At 45.7% G+C, this 17500-nt stretch overlaps 2 protein-coding genes across 2 annotated transcripts in view; one reads left to right on the forward strand and one right to left on the reverse strand.

The window, feature by feature from the left end:
• The window catches only part of LOC115560372 (protein FAM13A), a 19631-nt gene extending 17585 nt beyond the window's left edge, over positions 1 to 2046 (forward strand). The window contains exons 19-21 of the mRNA XM_030379775.1: positions 1 to 153; positions 514 to 615; positions 1079 to 2046. The exon at positions 1 to 153 is cut by the window's left edge and continues 29 nt beyond it. Of these exons, the coding sequence (XP_030235635.1) occupies positions 1 to 153; positions 514 to 615; positions 1079 to 1205 (382 nt within the window). The 3' untranslated portion in view covers positions 1206 to 2046. The remainder of the gene's footprint in view (positions 154 to 513; positions 616 to 1078) is intronic.
• LOC115559799 (phytanoyl-CoA hydroxylase-interacting protein-like) overlaps positions 610 to 17500 on the reverse strand; it is a 20359-nt gene continuing 3468 nt past the window's right edge. The window contains exons 2-5 of the mRNA XM_030378898.1: positions 12370 to 12560; positions 8081 to 8255; positions 5785 to 5902; positions 610 to 3700 (exon numbers count right to left, since the gene is read on the reverse strand). Coding sequence (XP_030234758.1) covers positions 3133 to 3700; positions 5785 to 5902; positions 8081 to 8255; positions 12370 to 12560 — 1052 coding nt within the window. The 3' untranslated portion in view covers positions 610 to 3132. The remainder of the gene's footprint in view (positions 3701 to 5784; positions 5903 to 8080; positions 8256 to 12369; positions 12561 to 17500) is intronic.

A 17500-nucleotide genomic window follows, 5' to 3' on the forward strand; every position in this document is an offset into this window, starting at 1 on the left:
TTCGAGGCCCCCCGGGTGTTTGTCCTCCACTGGTTCTCTGCTGCTGAAACGTTCCCAGGACGTCCCCGAGGCCACCTTGGTGTCTCCTCTGGAGGAGGTCAGAGTGCTCCCGCCCCTGGGCGTCACCATGGCAACCCTGCACGAAGCCTCCAGGTGTGTGTGTGTTTGTGTGTGCATGTCTGTGTGTATTTGTGTGTGTGTGTGTGTGTGTGTCTGTGTTTGTGTGTGTAAGATAAATGGTTTGTTTTGCAGTTATTTTTGTTTCTATTTGGCTCAACCACAATGGCCCGAGGACGAGTTCAAGCTGAAATGGGATTAGAAAATAAGGCTATGGTTCTCATTTTCAGTTAATTTCAAGGCATTTAAGAGAATGAAACACACAGCTATTAAGTTATACTCATGTCTACAAGTGGTTGAAGCCATGCTGTTAGATGGTGCAGCCCTTGGTTATCTTTCAGTGCTTGTGTACCGAGTTCTCTGAGTGATTACGTATGTTTCTTGGCCCGTTTAAAGGTCTGAGCTGCTGGAACAGATGAGGAGCACGCGTCTGCAGAAGAAGAAGCTCCACCTCGCCCTCCGAGAGTTCGAACACCACTTCCACGCCCAGACTGGCAGGTAAAACAGTTTATTCCATTTCAATTAATACTTTGAATCAACTTGAAACATTTGGTATTTTCCATAGTTCAACAATGCGATGAGAAACCAAACCAAAAAAAACCATAGAAAACAAGAAAGCTAGACCAAAGTAAGAGTTTGGTGGTCATGGTACATCCACATGAGAATACAGTGACGTTAATACAGCAGAGAGAGATGTTTCGAGAGAGAACGATAAACAGACAGCTGCATACGTACTGTACACTTTTTTTTCCTGTACATGTTTTGCAATTCTACAAAGTAAAATACAATAGGTCGTTGATTACAATACTTTAAATGTACACAGCTATCGGAGTAAGGCAACACAGGGACTATCAACCAGATATGAAAACTGCTGCAATCAGTTCTGAAAACTGATAGAGAAAATATTTGCATTCGAGTAACTTCTTTGCCCTTTTTAATCTCTATATTCTTTTTTTTAAAGGACTTGTCAGAAGGAGGACCGTGGACCAATGGACGAGGAGTACTGCCAGTACAAGAACGTCAAAGTGAAGCTCCGCCTACTGGAAGCCTTGCTCAGTAAACAACAGGACTCAACCCAGACCAGTTGAGAGTCACTCACAGTGGGACTTTTATTTTGAAAAGAGCTCTTTTATTTTTTCATATAAGGAAATAAAAAAAACAACAACTAAGAAATAAGTTGAGAATATATATCGTCATGGGTTTATCTCATGCCATGCTCATTATATAAGCACTTTAAATGACAATGACAAGGACATAAGTGATCGCAAAAGGACAACGCTAACTCAATTATTTTCACCAGCCTCCTGAACACATCCCTTTTTAAAGATACCGCCTCTTTCTCGGTGAAAGATTTGCAGTGCCATTCTTTTTTCTTTAAAAGCTTCAACCTAAATATCTTCATAACATCAAGTTCATTTTAGTTACAAGCACTTCCTATGCGGCTGTATTGTATGGCACTTTGTTTGTTACTTCCTCCCCCTCCCCTCTTCATTCATCTTGCCAAAACAGAGTTTGTAAAACATGGTACATAGTGTGAAATGCTGCATTTCAAAAGTGCTATCTTGGCAAGGACTTTTTTTTCTGAAATAATACACAATCTATCAAGACAATCCAGCATGTTTGTGCATGAGATTTGTGTTTGTTTTACATTGTGCTATGATAAGCAATAGGGATTTCATAGTTGATATGAAGTGAAGCAAGTGACACGTCTACCTTGGAAATGGATGTTGCCAGTGTAGTGCAAATAATTTCAATTGTCAAATTGTTTATTTCCCCCTAAAGTTATCCTTGTTTGATTCCTATCTTCCAAGTGAAATGCCATTGTTGACATTTATAAGAGCGTATTGATATTGTGCACTTCTGGTTTATATATATATTTTTTTAATATATAGATATATCAATAAAAAATAAATATTTTTTTCACATCTACTCTGGTGAACATGGTTCTGCTTTCACATATCAGCAGAAACAAAGGACTGGTGTGTGGCTACGGGCGGGCACTGACAGGTTAAACACTCTGGACTCACTGCACTGAACCGCTTCATGCTTAAAAGACTGGAAACTAATGATCCTTCAAACATTGAGCTCTGTGTCCTTTTTTTTTTTCTTATTTTCCATTACCTTTGGCATAAATAAAGATGACTTGATGCTGCAACCCAAATAGGTTGTAGTACCGGTCGTTGCCACTAGTAGGTAGTCAAATACAAAGTACAACCTTCTCTGAATTAATTTTTAAACACTTTGCACCAAAGACAGACGATAAAATGAGCTAAAAGTGAGCTAAAACGCACAAGCTTACTTTGACGACAGCTGACTAGAGTGAGCAGGTCAAGGATTGCGAGAAAATCGCAAATGACAGATCAAAAAAGAGAAAACGACAACTGTTTAAACAAAAGCGGATGAATACATGCATTAACCTGTTGAATGTCTACGTTTGGTTAGTACCGTTAAAGGGTTTGTGGAAGTTAGCCATAATCTGTTTCTAGCGAACGACAGACGCATGGGCGTTACGGTTTGATTGTGGAAAATCGGATGCATTCGCGTTAAGAATAATATCTGGGTGTGGTAGCGGTCTAGTATGCATCATGTTTAGTTTCTTTATGTTGCCCTGTTCAACGACCTCACTTCAAGGTCATGCTGTGACCTTTCAGGAGCATCCCTCTGCAGAGCGGTGAATATGCGGCGACAAACGTGTGTCTGTCTGTGTGTATCTTCCTCTTCAGTCCTTCCTTCCTTTCTTCTCTCTTCCTCCACAGTTTTCTTCGGGAAACGACGGTCTCTTAAGGATACAGAGGTGTGTCAGAGATATGTTTCTAGTGATGTCTGTTTGCATTTCTGCCAGTCTCCTAAATCTGCATTTGCATGCGCCCACATGTGTGTGTATAATTCTGCGTCGTCTGTGTGTGTTTGTGTAATGTCTATAAGTGTGTGTGTGTGTGTTTGTGTATGTGAGATTTCTATATATACTGTATATGTGTGTGTGTTTGTGTGTCTGCGTCTGTGCACTGCGTCAGCCTAGCGGCCCACGCTGATGTTGCAGGTCTTGCAGCTGGGGTCCTTCTTGGCGTTGAGCGTGGACATGCTCATCAGCTGGTGCCCGCTGATCTCCGCCACCGTGCCCCGCGCCAGCTCCAGCGGCTCGGTGTAGATCACCTCCAGGTTCACATCCTGGGCGTGGCGGAACACAAGCCCCGCCCCCTCGCCCCCCGTGCCGCCGCCGCCCTCCTCCTCCGCCCGCGTGCACGTGAGGAAGCGGTTGTCGGCGATGTCCAGCGCGGGCAGCCGCTGCTTGCAGAAGTCGTCGCCGGCGGAGCCCTGCGGCGCCAGCACCAGCACCACGTAGTGGTAGGCCGTGTACATGCAATAGAAGTCCCCGAAGTACAGGTTGGTGCCGGGGTTGAAGAGGACCTCGGCCGGCACCTGGAAGCGCTGCCGGCCGTAGGGGGAGTCCTGCGGGGGCTTGCCCGTGTTGAACTCGGTGTTGCAGCTGAAGAAGAGCCCCTCCAGCTTGCCGCTGATGGGCGAGCCGTGGCTGCCGCTGTTGTCCTTCACCGATGGCAGCATGCGGCCGCCTTCAGACTCTCTAGGGGGGGGGGGGGGGAACACACATAGAGAGATGTATGAGATCACCATGGTAATGTTGCTCTGTGGGGGAACGCATGCTGTGTTCTGGGTGACGCCGTGATTAGGGGTGAGGGTTGGTGGGGTTCAAATATAGGAGGGGGGAGCTCCCCCATTCGGTGCATGACCCTGACCTCTGACCTCTGACATGATGATTTCAGTAGTATCCTCCTACAGAGATGACCACTACACCTACAAATGTCCATCTTTTATTTGATGTGCCCTATTGCCCTAATCTGACATCACAGTCATCTTCTCACCGGTGTAGAGTCATCATGACCATAGGTAAGATCCCAAGACCGCACCACAGAGCAGAACCTTCCACAGAGCCTGGCCACTGGGCTGAGGAGTTGAATGAACCCCGGTATTCACCACCTGTGCTGCAGCTGCTGCTCTTCCTCCGCTCAGCGGCGGATCATCAGAGCTCCCTCCACCAAGTGTAATTAAACGGCTATTGCTAACGGAGGTTGTAATCACGGTCATAATTGGCGCTTTGTTGTAACCATTATGGAATTATTCAGTGCCCACACAGGTCTTGAAATTGTGCCACCACACAAGCTACCCACCTCCCACCCACGCAATATCATTTATACCCACAGGGGGGGGGCAGTTTCCCGGCACCGTCAAGGACAACTTTGCCTAGCTTCATGGGAAGTGGAACTAGCAACAGAGATGGAGGGGGGAGGAGTCACAGATGATGTCAGACGCGTTCATAATTAACATCCAATCATCCCCAGAGTGTCTGTCTGTGCCGGTGGTGGTTCACACAGCATTTCCTCTTATGATGGAAGATTTTCAGAAATGCGGAGGGCAGCGTTGCTGGGAAAACGAGAGGGAAGCACCATTTTATAAATAAAAGATTGATGGTGGATTTAATATCTGCTATACTATTATACTGATATAATATTAACCCCAAAACCTCAAAAGCTGTTTTTGGACGTGGAATTTTCGTGGAGATTTACTTCTAGAAGGACTGGCCAAATAATGTAAAAACTTACTATGAATAAAACTACAAGATTACGTAGGGTAGTGGCTATAATAATTTCTACTATATCTATGTCACAACAGACTGGGGTTTTCGTTTTATTGATCGAATCCTAGAAAGGCTCCTATATAATGAGTCTTTCTTTGCAGGGGGCTCAGGATCTGAGCAGACTTGAGAAGCCACATGGGAGGCTGTGGGGTGCAGCAGTACCACAGTATCTGTGGCACAGTAACACAGTAACACGTGTGTTCTCACACGGACACGAGTGTGACTCGGTGCGCTGAACAAACAAGACCAGGCCGAGAGGGTGAGCAACATATGAATGTGGACCGGGTACCGTATGTCTGCAGCGGTCTGATGAAATGAGTGGCAACATGCTAAAAAGGGGGGTCATCTCGGATATCAGACTACGCCAGTGGTCTAGTGCACACAGCTCTGTTCCTAATCTGTGGGTAGGGATCAGGCTGTAATAGAGGGCTCCCTTGTAAAGGCAGTATTTACAGATCAGAGATGAGCAGCATGCCATCAGACATCCGCTGATGAATATGAATGTGTTCCTCTATTAGCATGTTGACAAAACACGCTACATGCTGAGTCACATTAAAATGGGATTCCGGAATGGCATAAGAGCAAACAGCCTTACTATACTTTGAAAGTGTAACCCTAACCCAATAATAACATCAATATTATTATTAGTACTAATATCCATAAATTAGTGCATGCATACATTGTTGCTTTGTTGTCCCTATTTTTAATGGTGAGCCTTGTCACAATATTAGATAGTCGTTTGACTGTTTACAGTACTAACATTGTATAAAGGTCCCATCACCGACTAAAATAAAGAAGTAATACTAAGAAATTACATAGTATTTTTTTTATCATAAAATGTATTCTTTAACTTGCAGGTTGTAAGTTAGATTCCCAATGTCTGCAGCCTACCTGTAAGCATCCTTGAGCAACATGCATAACCCCTACCTGCTCGTTAATTACCTGGATCAGAATGAGTCCCATTGGATCACAGCGACAAGTGTGTGAGTGAGTGAATGAGTGAGTGGGTTTACCTGGCGTGGTCAAAGTACTCTTTGTTCTGGTTCCTGTAGAAGACGGAAAAGCGCAGCATACGCCCAGAGATCACCTCCGCCTTCTGCAGCAGCTGGTTAAGATGGACGGTGGAGTAGTCTAGACACACACGCACACACACACACACACACACACACACACACACACACACACACACACACACACACACACACACACACACACACACACACACACACACACACACACACACACACACACAAACACACACACACACACACACAATGAAATAGAAAGTATAGAAGGCTATGCTAATCAATATGCTGTAACTGATTACATCTTTCAATTTCTAAACATAATTATTGAGCAAGTTTGACCATGTATTCCTAACTTTTTCGATAAACAGTTTTTGTTCAAATTAACATGCCTGTGAAATTAATAAGAAACCTTATGAAACAAAAGTAAGGAACAGAATGCCTTTATGGCTGCATGATTTCTACAATAGCAATACATATACAGACTTCCCTATCTAAAGAAAAAGGAGTATACATGGATATATTAATGACATATACATTGTATTCAATTGTTAAGTGTTCATAGCTTGAGATAGCGATTATGATGGTTAATTAAAAAACGCTTTCTCTGGACAGCAGTTTGTCCGTTCTGGGCTACTGTAGAAAAATGGCATTGCAACATGGCGGCCTCCGTAGAAGAGGCTACTTATGAAGATTAAAGGGCTCATTCGAAGATATTGACAACACAGAGATTCCTATTTTTAATGTGATTATATAATAATTTGACGTACTTAAACATACTTATTATACATACATCAATGTTTTAGTGTGTTTCAAGTACTCTCCATTTCTGCAGAGTCTGCGCTATAGATGCTACTAAATTATATGCAACACACCTTAAACCTTCTCCATCCTCCTCGCTCGTATCCTCTCTTCCTGTCCCTCTTCTTCCTCCCCCACCATCACCCCAGGCCTCCCAGCGGCACCCTCCCCACACTCACGCTATCCTCCCCTCCCCACCAATCCTGTCCAGCAATCGCCCCTCCCGTCAAGACCAATCCTGTCCAGCTTCCCTCCCCTCCTGACCAATCCTGTCCAGCCATCCATCAACCCAGGAGGCGTATACCGCTGGTGTTAAACCCACTGACCTCTCTGCTGCATCCAATATTGCTTCACTCAGCCTCGTCCTCAATCCCCCCATCCTCCTCTCTCCTCCTCCAATCCCATCCTTCCTATCCATCTCTCCTTCTCCGTTTCGTCACCCTTTTGCCTCCTCCCCCTCCCCCTCCCTTTAAATAAGTGTTATTGCATATCTATTGGTAGAACATCTCCACAGACACTGAAGAGGTCAGAGACAGGTTCGCCCCGTGGGCACCCATTCTGCGGCTGTAGAGTCGACACTCATTGTAAAATCCATACGTAAAGCCCATCCATGTTCTGCACCCACCTATTGTAGGGTGTGAGTGTGGAGGCCAGGTCCCTGTTGACTATGCACATGAGGCAGGCAGACACCCCCAAGGGCTCACAACGGACATCTGTAACACTTAAAGGGCAACGTGAGGCCTTCAATTAGCCCATGGTGTATGTCTATGTGGAGGTGTAAGGCAGCTGGAATAACCAGTGGAGACGACCCACACGATAAGAGGGAAAGACACACACACGCACGCACGCACGCACACACACACACACACACACACACACACACACACACACACACACACACACACACACACACACACACACACACACACACACACACACACACACACACACACACACACACACACACACACACACACACACATCCCTGCAGAATGCACCGAATGTCATTTTCATATCCATCCATCTTAATGAAGATGGATGGATGGATGGATGGATGGATGGATGGATGGACTCCTCCTGGTAGGATTGTGATGGGCAACAATCCAGAAGCCCCTTTCCCTTGGCAGCTTCCTCAATATACTCCCATGGGAGACATTACCAGGCCAGCCCAGACACCCCCCTCTGGCCCAGGACGGGCCCGAGGGGAGCGTCGGCAGAACCATACTACGACGGGTCGGAGGGGAGTGTCAGCAGACCCAGGACGGGACGGGCGGGGAGTGAATGCCCCCCTTGGGTCTCCTCCTGGTTTCTACATGCCTGGTATCCCTCCAAGGAGGGAGTCTCCCAGAGGAATCCCGACCAGATCGTCCTGAACCCCGTACTCTGGCTCCTCCTCCCCAGACTCGTATCCCCTCTCATTGCTACATCTGTGTTATGTTTGTGTTGCGTGGCGCCCGCCGCGTGCCGCGTGCCGCGAGCTCACCGGCCGTGCAGAACTCGATGATCTCGCTCCACTCGGAGACGGCGTAGTCCCCGTCCGGCTGCTTGGAGGCCGTCTGCACGGCCACCGTGTACTCGGTGCGCGGGCTCAGGAACCAGTGGCCCCGCACCGTCATGGGCAGGGGCACCGCCTTGGCCACCAGCTTGGTGGGGACGTCCTGTCAGGGGGGGGGGGGGGGGGGGGGGGGGTGGAGGAGGAGGGGAGAGTGGATTCATTGAAGTGAGTCACTTCTATACAAGTACCGGTGCTTTATTCTGTCCCACATGGGGGGGATTTAAGGCAAGCAGTATAACAAACGATAAGAAGGGAAGACACAGCATACAATGGTGTTTGTACAGACATGCCCGTAGACAATACAAGCATGAAAACATCAGGCTGAGTGGGCACTATTTGTTGCTCTCCGGAGTGCAAGTGCAAAACAAGTTGTTTTCACTGCCCTGATAGCGGCTGGAATGAAACCAAACCCCCTTCGGGGGGGTCTCGCAGGACGAACCGAGAGATGTTGGGTTTTAATCTGTCTGAGTGAGGAGAGGCCTGAGTAGAGCAAAAACACACAAACCCACGAGGCAGGGGTGGAGGGAGGCATGGACAGAGGAGAATACACGGATAGAGAAGGTGAACAGAAGGGGCTACCCCTGTTATTTCCATATGAATAACACTTCTTAACATCTTCAGTAGCAAGGTTTCCCGGCCCGCTGGTGTATTGGGGATGTTTAACCGTGCAAATTGAAGTAGAACCAAGCCATTAGAAACACAAAATGCTATTCATGGAATACAGAGCAGCAGGGTAATACATTCAACCATCAACTGCACGACGTGTGGCCTTGTGCCAGGTCTATTTTTTAAATAGTCTATATTGTGAGACTGAACACAGCTGCATGTGTAGCATACATAGTAAAGACCATTTAATGGGCATAACACGTCCATCACTATAATGACCTGATTCCTGAATGTACGGCGGAACGATTGAGAAATGAAGATTGCATTGAGCCATCCACATGCGCATGTGCACAAACAAACACACACACACATGCACACACACATACACATACACGCAACCACACACACACACATGCACACACACACGCACACACATAAAGAGGTGGACCTGCATACTAAGACTTAGACCAACACAAACACGATACACATGTAATATCATATTCCACCTTAATAGGAATCGTTTTTGTTAAATTGAATTTATACATGCAATGTGATTGTGTCTACTTGTGCTTTGGGAAGGGGAGTAATTGAAAGCAAGAGGTTATTGCGCATTAATCGGGGACAACCCACATTTGAGGTTGGTTTGGAGGCATGCTATCCAAGATGGCCGACATCTCCTCCCCCATCCCTCCTCTCCCCCTTCCTTCCTCTCCTAATCTCTCCTCTCCCCATCCCCACCTCTCCCCCCTTTCCTCCTCTCCATCTATCAGTCTCCCCCTTCCCTCCCATCCACATCCCTCCCCCTATCTCTCTCCCCTTTCCCTCCCCTCCCCTTCTCCCTCTTCCCCCCCTATCCCTCTCCCCCATCCTTCCCCTCCCCTTCTCCTTTCTCCCTCGTCCCTCCCCCTATCCCTCCCTCCCTTCCCTCCCCTCTTCCCTCCCCCCGTCCCTCTCCCCCCTGTCCTCCTCTCCAACCATCCCTCCCCCCCCTCCCTCCTCTCCACTCTATTATTCTATTTGACATCCTCGACTTTCCTTTGGTGGGCCGTGAAATTCATTTGACGGCCGCCAAACGCTTTCAATGTAAAATGTTAAAGTCAATGAACAATATGTATGTTGAATGTGGTAGTGTTTCCTGTGTTAAGGGCAACCAGAGAACAGTGCTTGCGTTTGTCTTGAGCCCTATTTTAAACATGGCGCTGTACAGTAGGTGCACTGTGGTCTACGCACCAATAATATCCCCACGCATTCATACTGCGAGTTTGGCCGCAAAGTACATCACAATGGCTGGCTTTGTCCTAACACCGCCCCCCCCTCCCATCCATGACCCGCCTCTATGGAGAGCCTTGTTCCCTGGACTCCCAGTGGGACCCAGTAGGTCACTGGTTGTAGACCACTGAATTATAAGACCCCCCGCCTAGCAACTCCAGCAGTCCATTCATCTAGTGCCGCTAGCATCTCTCTCCCTCTCTCTCTCTCTCTCTCTCTCTCTCTCTCTCTCTCTCTCTCTCTCTCTCTCTCTCTCTCTCTCACACTCTCTCTCTCTCTCTCTCTCTCTCTCTCTCTCTCTCTCTCTCTCTCTCTCTCTCTCTCTCTCTCTCTCTCTCCCTCTCTCTCTCTCTCTCCCTCTCTCTCTCTCTCGCTCTCTCGCGCTCTCTCTCTCTCTCTCTCTCTCTCTCTCTCTCTCTCTCTCTCTCTCTCTCTCTCTCTCTCTCTCTCTCTCTCTCTCTCTCTCTCTCTCTGTCTCTCCTCTACAGGGCAGGATAGGGTGCCTCCTCAGCCCATCTGCATCCAGTAGGTGAGCCTGGAGGAGAATACAAGCAGGGGGAGGATGAGGAAGGTGACCATGATGAAGAGGCAGCGTCCATGGGGAAATGACCGAGCATGTTTTTTTTTGCCGACTGCTAAAAGAGCTGCCGTCTTCAGCTGCATTTGCAATTAAGCTCTGGCAGGCTCGCCAAGCAAGCGCTGTTAGCCCGCTAGGGCTTGAGGCTAATAGCTGCTCACTGTGGAGCTTTTTAAAATGGCCCCCGTGAAATTGGTTTAAGGTTTCCATGTATCAAAGTGAAAATTTCCCTTAATCTGACATCTGGTGTTGCTCTAAGGAAAAACAACGAGTTAGCTATTTTAAATGTTTTCATTTTCAAGCAGGGTTTTGACTCTCTGTTTGTGCTGTATTACCCTGAGTATTGCTGCGCAGGCACTCATTTAATTTACTGATTATCAAGAGGAAAGATCGGCCTTGTTTGATCACTCTCTCTGCTCCTCCACTCCCGTCTTCACTTCGTTAGTTAGTTAGTGAGTGGGTCTTATTGCATGTATTGGTGCAACATTTCACTGAGACTGAATCAGTCAGAGATGGAATCACCCTGTGGGCACCCATTCTGGAGCTGCAGAGTCGACACTTAGGAAGATGAAGAGCCCATCCCTAGCCCATCGATTCACAGGAGCGCTATGAATGTGGAGCCCTTTATTGATGGGTTTGCAATCCAAGAATGATCCCCATCTGTTGGTTTTTTTCTGTTTATATTTTAAGGGCATTGTGGTTTCATGGACAGAGGGAGAGAAGAGAGACATGACAGTGGGTTGAAAGAAAGGGGAGAAGATAGACAGGACGGGTCTAAAGAGAGAGACTGAAGAGAGACAGGATGGGTCTAAAGAGAGGGGAGGGGTCTCCAGAGAGAGACTGAAGAGAGACAGGATGGGTCTAAAGAGAGGGAGAGAAGAGAGACAGGACGGGTCTAAAGAGAGAGACTGAAGAGAGACAGGATGGGTCTAAAGAGAGGGAGAGAAGAGAGACAGGACGGGTCTCCAGAGAGAGACTGAAGAGAGGCAGGATGGGTCTAAAGACAGGGAGAGAAGAGAGACAGTACAGGTCTCCAGAGAGAGACTGAAGAGAGGCAGGATGGGTCTAAAGAGAGAGACTGAAGAGAGACAGGACGGGTCTTAAGAGACAGACTGAAGAGAGACAGGACGGTGGGTTGAAGGAGAGAAGAGAAACAGGACAGGTCTAAAGAGATGTAGAGAAGAGAGACAGGACGGTGGGTTGAAGGAGAGAAGAGAGACAGGACGGGTCTAAAGAGAGAGTGAAGAGAGACAGGACGGTAGGTTGAAAGAGGGAGAGAAGAGAGACAGGACGGGTCTAAAGACAGGGACTGAAGAGAGACAGGATGGTCTGAAGAGAGAGACTGAAGAGAGACAGGATGGATCTAAAGAGAGGGAGAGAAGAGAGAAGGGACGGGTCTAAAGAGAGGGACTGAAGAGAGACAGGACAGGTCTAAAGAGAGGGAGAGAAGAGAGACAAAACTGTGGGTTGAAGGAGAGAAGAAAGACAGGACAGGTCTAAAGAGAGAGAGTGAAGAGAGACAGCACGGTGGGTTGAAAGAGGGAGAGAAGAGAGAGAGGACGGGTCTAAAGACAGGGACTGAAGAGAGACAGGATGGGTCTAAAGAGAGAGACTGACTGTAATAAAACGACGCGTCAACTCCAAACTCATAGCCTCAATGTAATTTGCTGTCATTTAAACATGGCCGCCCACGTCAGAGGTGGTAAGAAAGAATGTAAATGGTATTACATTGTATGAATTTTGAACCAATGCGTTGCTCACTCACCTTGTGCTTGAACTTGTTAGAGTTCTTGTTCTCCTTCTTGTTCAGGTCGATGAAGTAGTGTGTGATGCGATCCTTGACCTTGGGGTCCATGTCCCAGCAGATCTTGAAGGAGTCACACGTGATGTTGCTGATCTTGATGTTCTGGGCCACCGGCAGCTCCTCCACCTCCGAGATGTCCTGGGACTTACTGCCTGGTGGTTTGAATAGGAGGCCAAAGGTCAAACATCAGGACTGTGAAGTTGATACTAAGATGCACAGAATGTCTTATCAGCCACAGTAAGAAGGATGAGAGCCCGAATTCAGATTACGATATACAATATTGTAACTATGCAAACTGAAGCTGTAGAAATGTGCTGGTATAGCATGCTGGGGCTCCATGTTGCCATGAAGGGGATCTCTCCCTGAGTGTGTGTGGTGATGGCTGGTGCACACAGATTGCTCAATCTGTGACACGTATGCAGCCTCTCCCAGCCCCAGAATCCAATCAGACGCTGCGCATCTAAACAACTCTAATAAAAGGTTTAACTTCAAAATAATAAAATTATAAGATTGTTTATACATGTAACATGTTGCACATTGTTAATTGTTTCACTCGTATACACATGTCACCTGTAAAAGTCCAGTAAGTGCCATTATTGTAGTGTATTGTAGAGTTAACAGGGAAATGTGAAGGGAATAGAAGAAGGAAGTGGGGGAGAGGAGGGAGAAAGGAAAAGGCTTTCAACAGATTAATTTTGCCTGCACCAATCCTTTACCTACAAACCAAGGGATCATTGAACTGATCAGCTTGTGTTCTTTGTGCTTGTCCTTAGGGTTTACATTGACTTGCCTCCAAGTCCCAGACCACCACCTCTATTTTTTCATTGATCCTTTTGCGTTGCGGTTTGTTGCTTTTGTTGTCCACCCAGCGGAGCAGAGACCTTGTTTCCTGAGATCCTGACCTCCATGTTGTACTCTTTGAAGGGATTCTATTTCCGCTGTATTTGTTTGGACTCATGACAATTTGACCACTGACATTTAAAGTAACTGAACTGAACTGTATCTTTATCTTGGGACAGATAAATGAAACAGAGTGTAGTGTATTTTAAGCTGAACATCGCAGTGTTTGCACTGAAACCTTTTGTTGTAACTTGTGTATAAGAAATAAGCTAAAAGTTGACATTATATATCTGCCATGCTGGACCATTTTGTCTAAACGGCTTACACTGCAAACCTTCTGAGCCTGGGTGTCCCGAGTGGGAACCGAACCCATAACCATTGCAGTGCTACTGCCATGCTCACTGCCACCCCCCACCAATTCAGCGACACTCGACTAGTTTGTGGTTTGGGAATTGAGCAGCAGAGCTTATGACCTTAGGACCCTTCATACTGATGCCAAACATAAACTAGCATGAACCAGGTCAATACCACAGCTTTCATTTGGCTTCCTCTGGTCTCTCTATAGCTCGTCCCCATGGATCATTTCTTTCCTTGGATCTGGAGCCTTAAAGCCACTCGTGTTGACGTGGAAGGACAGATTTACCCCTAGGGAAGGCTATCGCTGGGTACACCACGAACCAGCTCTCCCACAGCGCGCAGTGTATTTGAGGTTGCCTTGGCAACAAATCAATCCCGGCCTACCTACCAGTTGCCAGGAACATATGCCGGCATTCAATATTTCAAGCACCGCTGATTGTATCTCCCCTAGCTCTGCCGCTGCGCTCCTACACCACAGAGCTATTTATAGCTTCATCTGGAAACCCAACTCATCGAAGTCTTGGGAAATGACAAATGAGGAGAACGCATCTGCCTTCAGATTTGGGGGGAAACCTCTAGGAGTCACTTTTCGCCCTGCGATGTGAGTGATTCCTCCTAATGTCGACGGTGGCCTCCGTGACTCGCTAACTACCAGCTCTGTCTAAGCACCATGAAATCCTCTCTGATTGTGCTGCTGTTAATAGACTCATCTTGACCCGTTTGCTCCGTGGATGTTTAATAAGAACGGTCCACGCCCCAGCAGAACAAAGCCGAACACATTAATCAGCAAGTTGAATAGGAGCTTTGTGAAACAAAGCGGAGGAGCCTACTAGACATTTCACCACAGTAAAAAAAAAAGAAAACACACAGACACAAGCAAACAATGTTTTGGCTGTGTAACGGGCTCAGTGGCGTGAATTGAAGAATGAATGTTACTAGGAGGAACATTCCTGGGCACACTTCACGCGAGTGGGTCGCTATAAGGGAGTCAACAACGGCTCATGCACTGCGGCCTTGGAATCATAAAAGAAGGATATAGACTATTAATGTCGTTGTATGGGTTCAGTGATTAAAGAGGAAATATAATTAAATGTAAAAATGATAAGAAAGAAAGAAGCAAAGTCAATGTGAAAAAAATCGTATTGTTCAACGTTCAACACACCGAAACAAATTACAATTTCAGTAATTCTGTGTTTTTTTCCAGGGAAATATTAATATCAGATTGAATTAATCGAAACCGAAAGCGGCAGTAATTCTCTGGTCAAACGGGCTCCCGGACAAAGTGTTGTCGTGCTACTCATTAGCATGAGTTTGGATTTTTAGCTTCAGGAAAAAATAGTTCTTGTTGTTCATTGATGCTGCAGAAAGTAACAGTGGAGCCCTAAGTCCATGTACGACGCGCGGGTTGTTCTCATTGGCCCTCTGCTTTGAAAGGTGATCTCAGCCCTGAGAGTGTCAAGGTCATCGATCTCACCCTATGAACCACCATCTCAAAGGTCTTACTGGTACACACTCAACACCTAACTAACCCTTAGACCTTAGGCCAAAGGAAAAAGCCCCTCAAAAGAGCTCAGTTTGTTCAGCCTGGGGGACTATCGCCCAAGAAACACCAGAAAATGACCGGTCAGCAGAGGCCAGACTCTGAGGTCAGGATCCTGTTGAAGCGGGTGATGGATTGCTTCGCTTTTTTTTAAATGTTGCTCAGTATCACAACATTCCTTTTCAAATAGCCCTTGCACCTCTAGGCTATTCCATTCCTTCCACGCTATTTAATATTTATCAGCCATGTTTACTGATTTCATAGATTTTAGAAATCAAAAAACAATGCAAGCATTTAATCATGTTATCTTATCAACATATTCTTTGTGCACTTATCACTAAAAGTAAAATCTCCCTTTTTTTGTGGTCTGATTCAGGCCTACTTCAGTGTAAATATATGATTGTGCACACAGTGAGAATTAAAACATAGCCTTTAAGCTTCCATTAAAACATGGAAGCATAATTGAACAAAGGGAACGCAAGAGAAAGGTGCATTATAATCGATCAAAGCCCTTTTCAAAAATAATCACCCTGATGGTTTTTTATGCAGCGATTTGTTACAAGAACAATATTCTTGAGTTTTCATTAATCTAAATGAGCCTCTGGGATTCAATGCCACTATTAAGTTTCGGCGCCAGCAGATATTTCTGCTGTGTCAGAATGCTCACAAGGTTATTTATAGGGCAGAATGCACGCTTCGGTTTGTTTAAAGTGCAGCGACCAGAAGGCCTTACACAACAAACAGACGATACGCAAGAGCGGACCTCAGAGGTTTAATAGAGATGCTTTATTTGCGGAACCGACCAGACTGAGACTAGACAACACTGTTAAGAATGTCTGGCAATACCTATTCATAGGAGTTGGCAATAACTTGAGGAATAAGTGCATTCAGAAAATGTTGATTTTAAAGGAAGATACCATGGGTATCAATGGTTTTCCAATGATTCAGTAGAGATTTAAATGAGAAAAATCGCGACACATCACATATAATCAGCAGTACCGCAAGACATTATTATTTAAAAACTTCTGAAATCAGACCATCCTCTGAGTTGCACTAAAACATTTAAGGGAATATCATTAAAGTCAGCCAAAAGAAAATTTACTTCAATATAACTAAATAAAGTGTATACTCAGTTGTCTGGAATTTAGAAATGTAAAGTCAATATAAGGAGGAGTACTAATCCACTGAGTGCAGCTGGGATGGCAGTGTCTCTGTGCACCTTGCCAACACAGTCATGGACCAACTGCCCACAGGAAGGATGAGCAAGTTAATATATCAGGACCAGATGACACAGAGCAGGACTACTTCTGTTATGTGGTCGAATGACTTCCAAGCTCGGACAATATTGTCTATTCATTCAATCATTTTGTATGTTTAAATGAATTTACCCATATCGACTAACCTTTTAACCGACTTACATTTAAGAATGTTTCTCCAAAACTGCTCAGGGATTGGTAGGAAAAGCCACTTCCTGGACCCTTTCACAGAACGGTCATCGCAGGATGAACCCAGGTGTAGCTCTTCAAACTAAGTATGGGTCGGCACCTTTTATGTACCAGAGCACAGGTAGTAAAATCAGCTAGAGATGAACGTGGACCATGGTCAATGTGCCCTGGTACAATAAAGGAGCAGATCCATAATCAGGTAGTTTCATTTGATGACATCTTGTGAATCGGTTCTACTCCATACATCCATAGCCTGTTCTCATCAGTTGCCTCATGGATTTTAGAGGGTTGTTGATGGCGTAGACAGCGGCATTTGAAATGTCTTCCTCTCTAAATCTATTCTAACATCAGAACCCATGTTTTGGTCTGGTGTTAGCGATGTGTTTTTTATTTGGTTTTGTATTCATGTCATCAAAAGGGTTGTGTGGTGGGAGGAAAGGGGATTATCGAAACCAGGTGGAGGTACGTTAATGAGGCCATATGTTTTAGTTTTAATTGGAGGCACACTGGCCCAAGACACCTGCCAGAAGAGAGAGAAAGGCCACTACAGGAACTACCCTTATTGTAAAGGCCTAGTTTAGAGTGATTGTTTCATATAGTACTAGTCCGTTTGGTCCATTCCTTTACCGTTAATTCTGAGTTTTCACATGGGATTACTGAACTTGTAAACATTCATCCTAGACGTTCTGAGGTAGGAGCTGTGGAACTGTTCCTGATTTTATCTCAGATGAATCTTAATTAATTTCTCCTGGCAATCAATTACCTGAACAAAATATAGATTTTGCTGTTTAATATAATGTAAGGTACGACATATTTTTATCTCTTCGCCTAGTTTAAATATCAATATGGTTATTATTATGTTCCCCAAAAAATGCAAATCAGTGGTACTCAAAGGCATAAAAGACAGCCC

This window comes from Gadus morhua, chromosome 15 (genome assembly GCF_902167405.1).
Source record: "Gadus morhua chromosome 15, gadMor3.0, whole genome shotgun sequence".
Lineage (NCBI taxonomy): Eukaryota > Metazoa > Chordata > Actinopteri > Gadiformes > Gadidae > Gadus > Gadus morhua.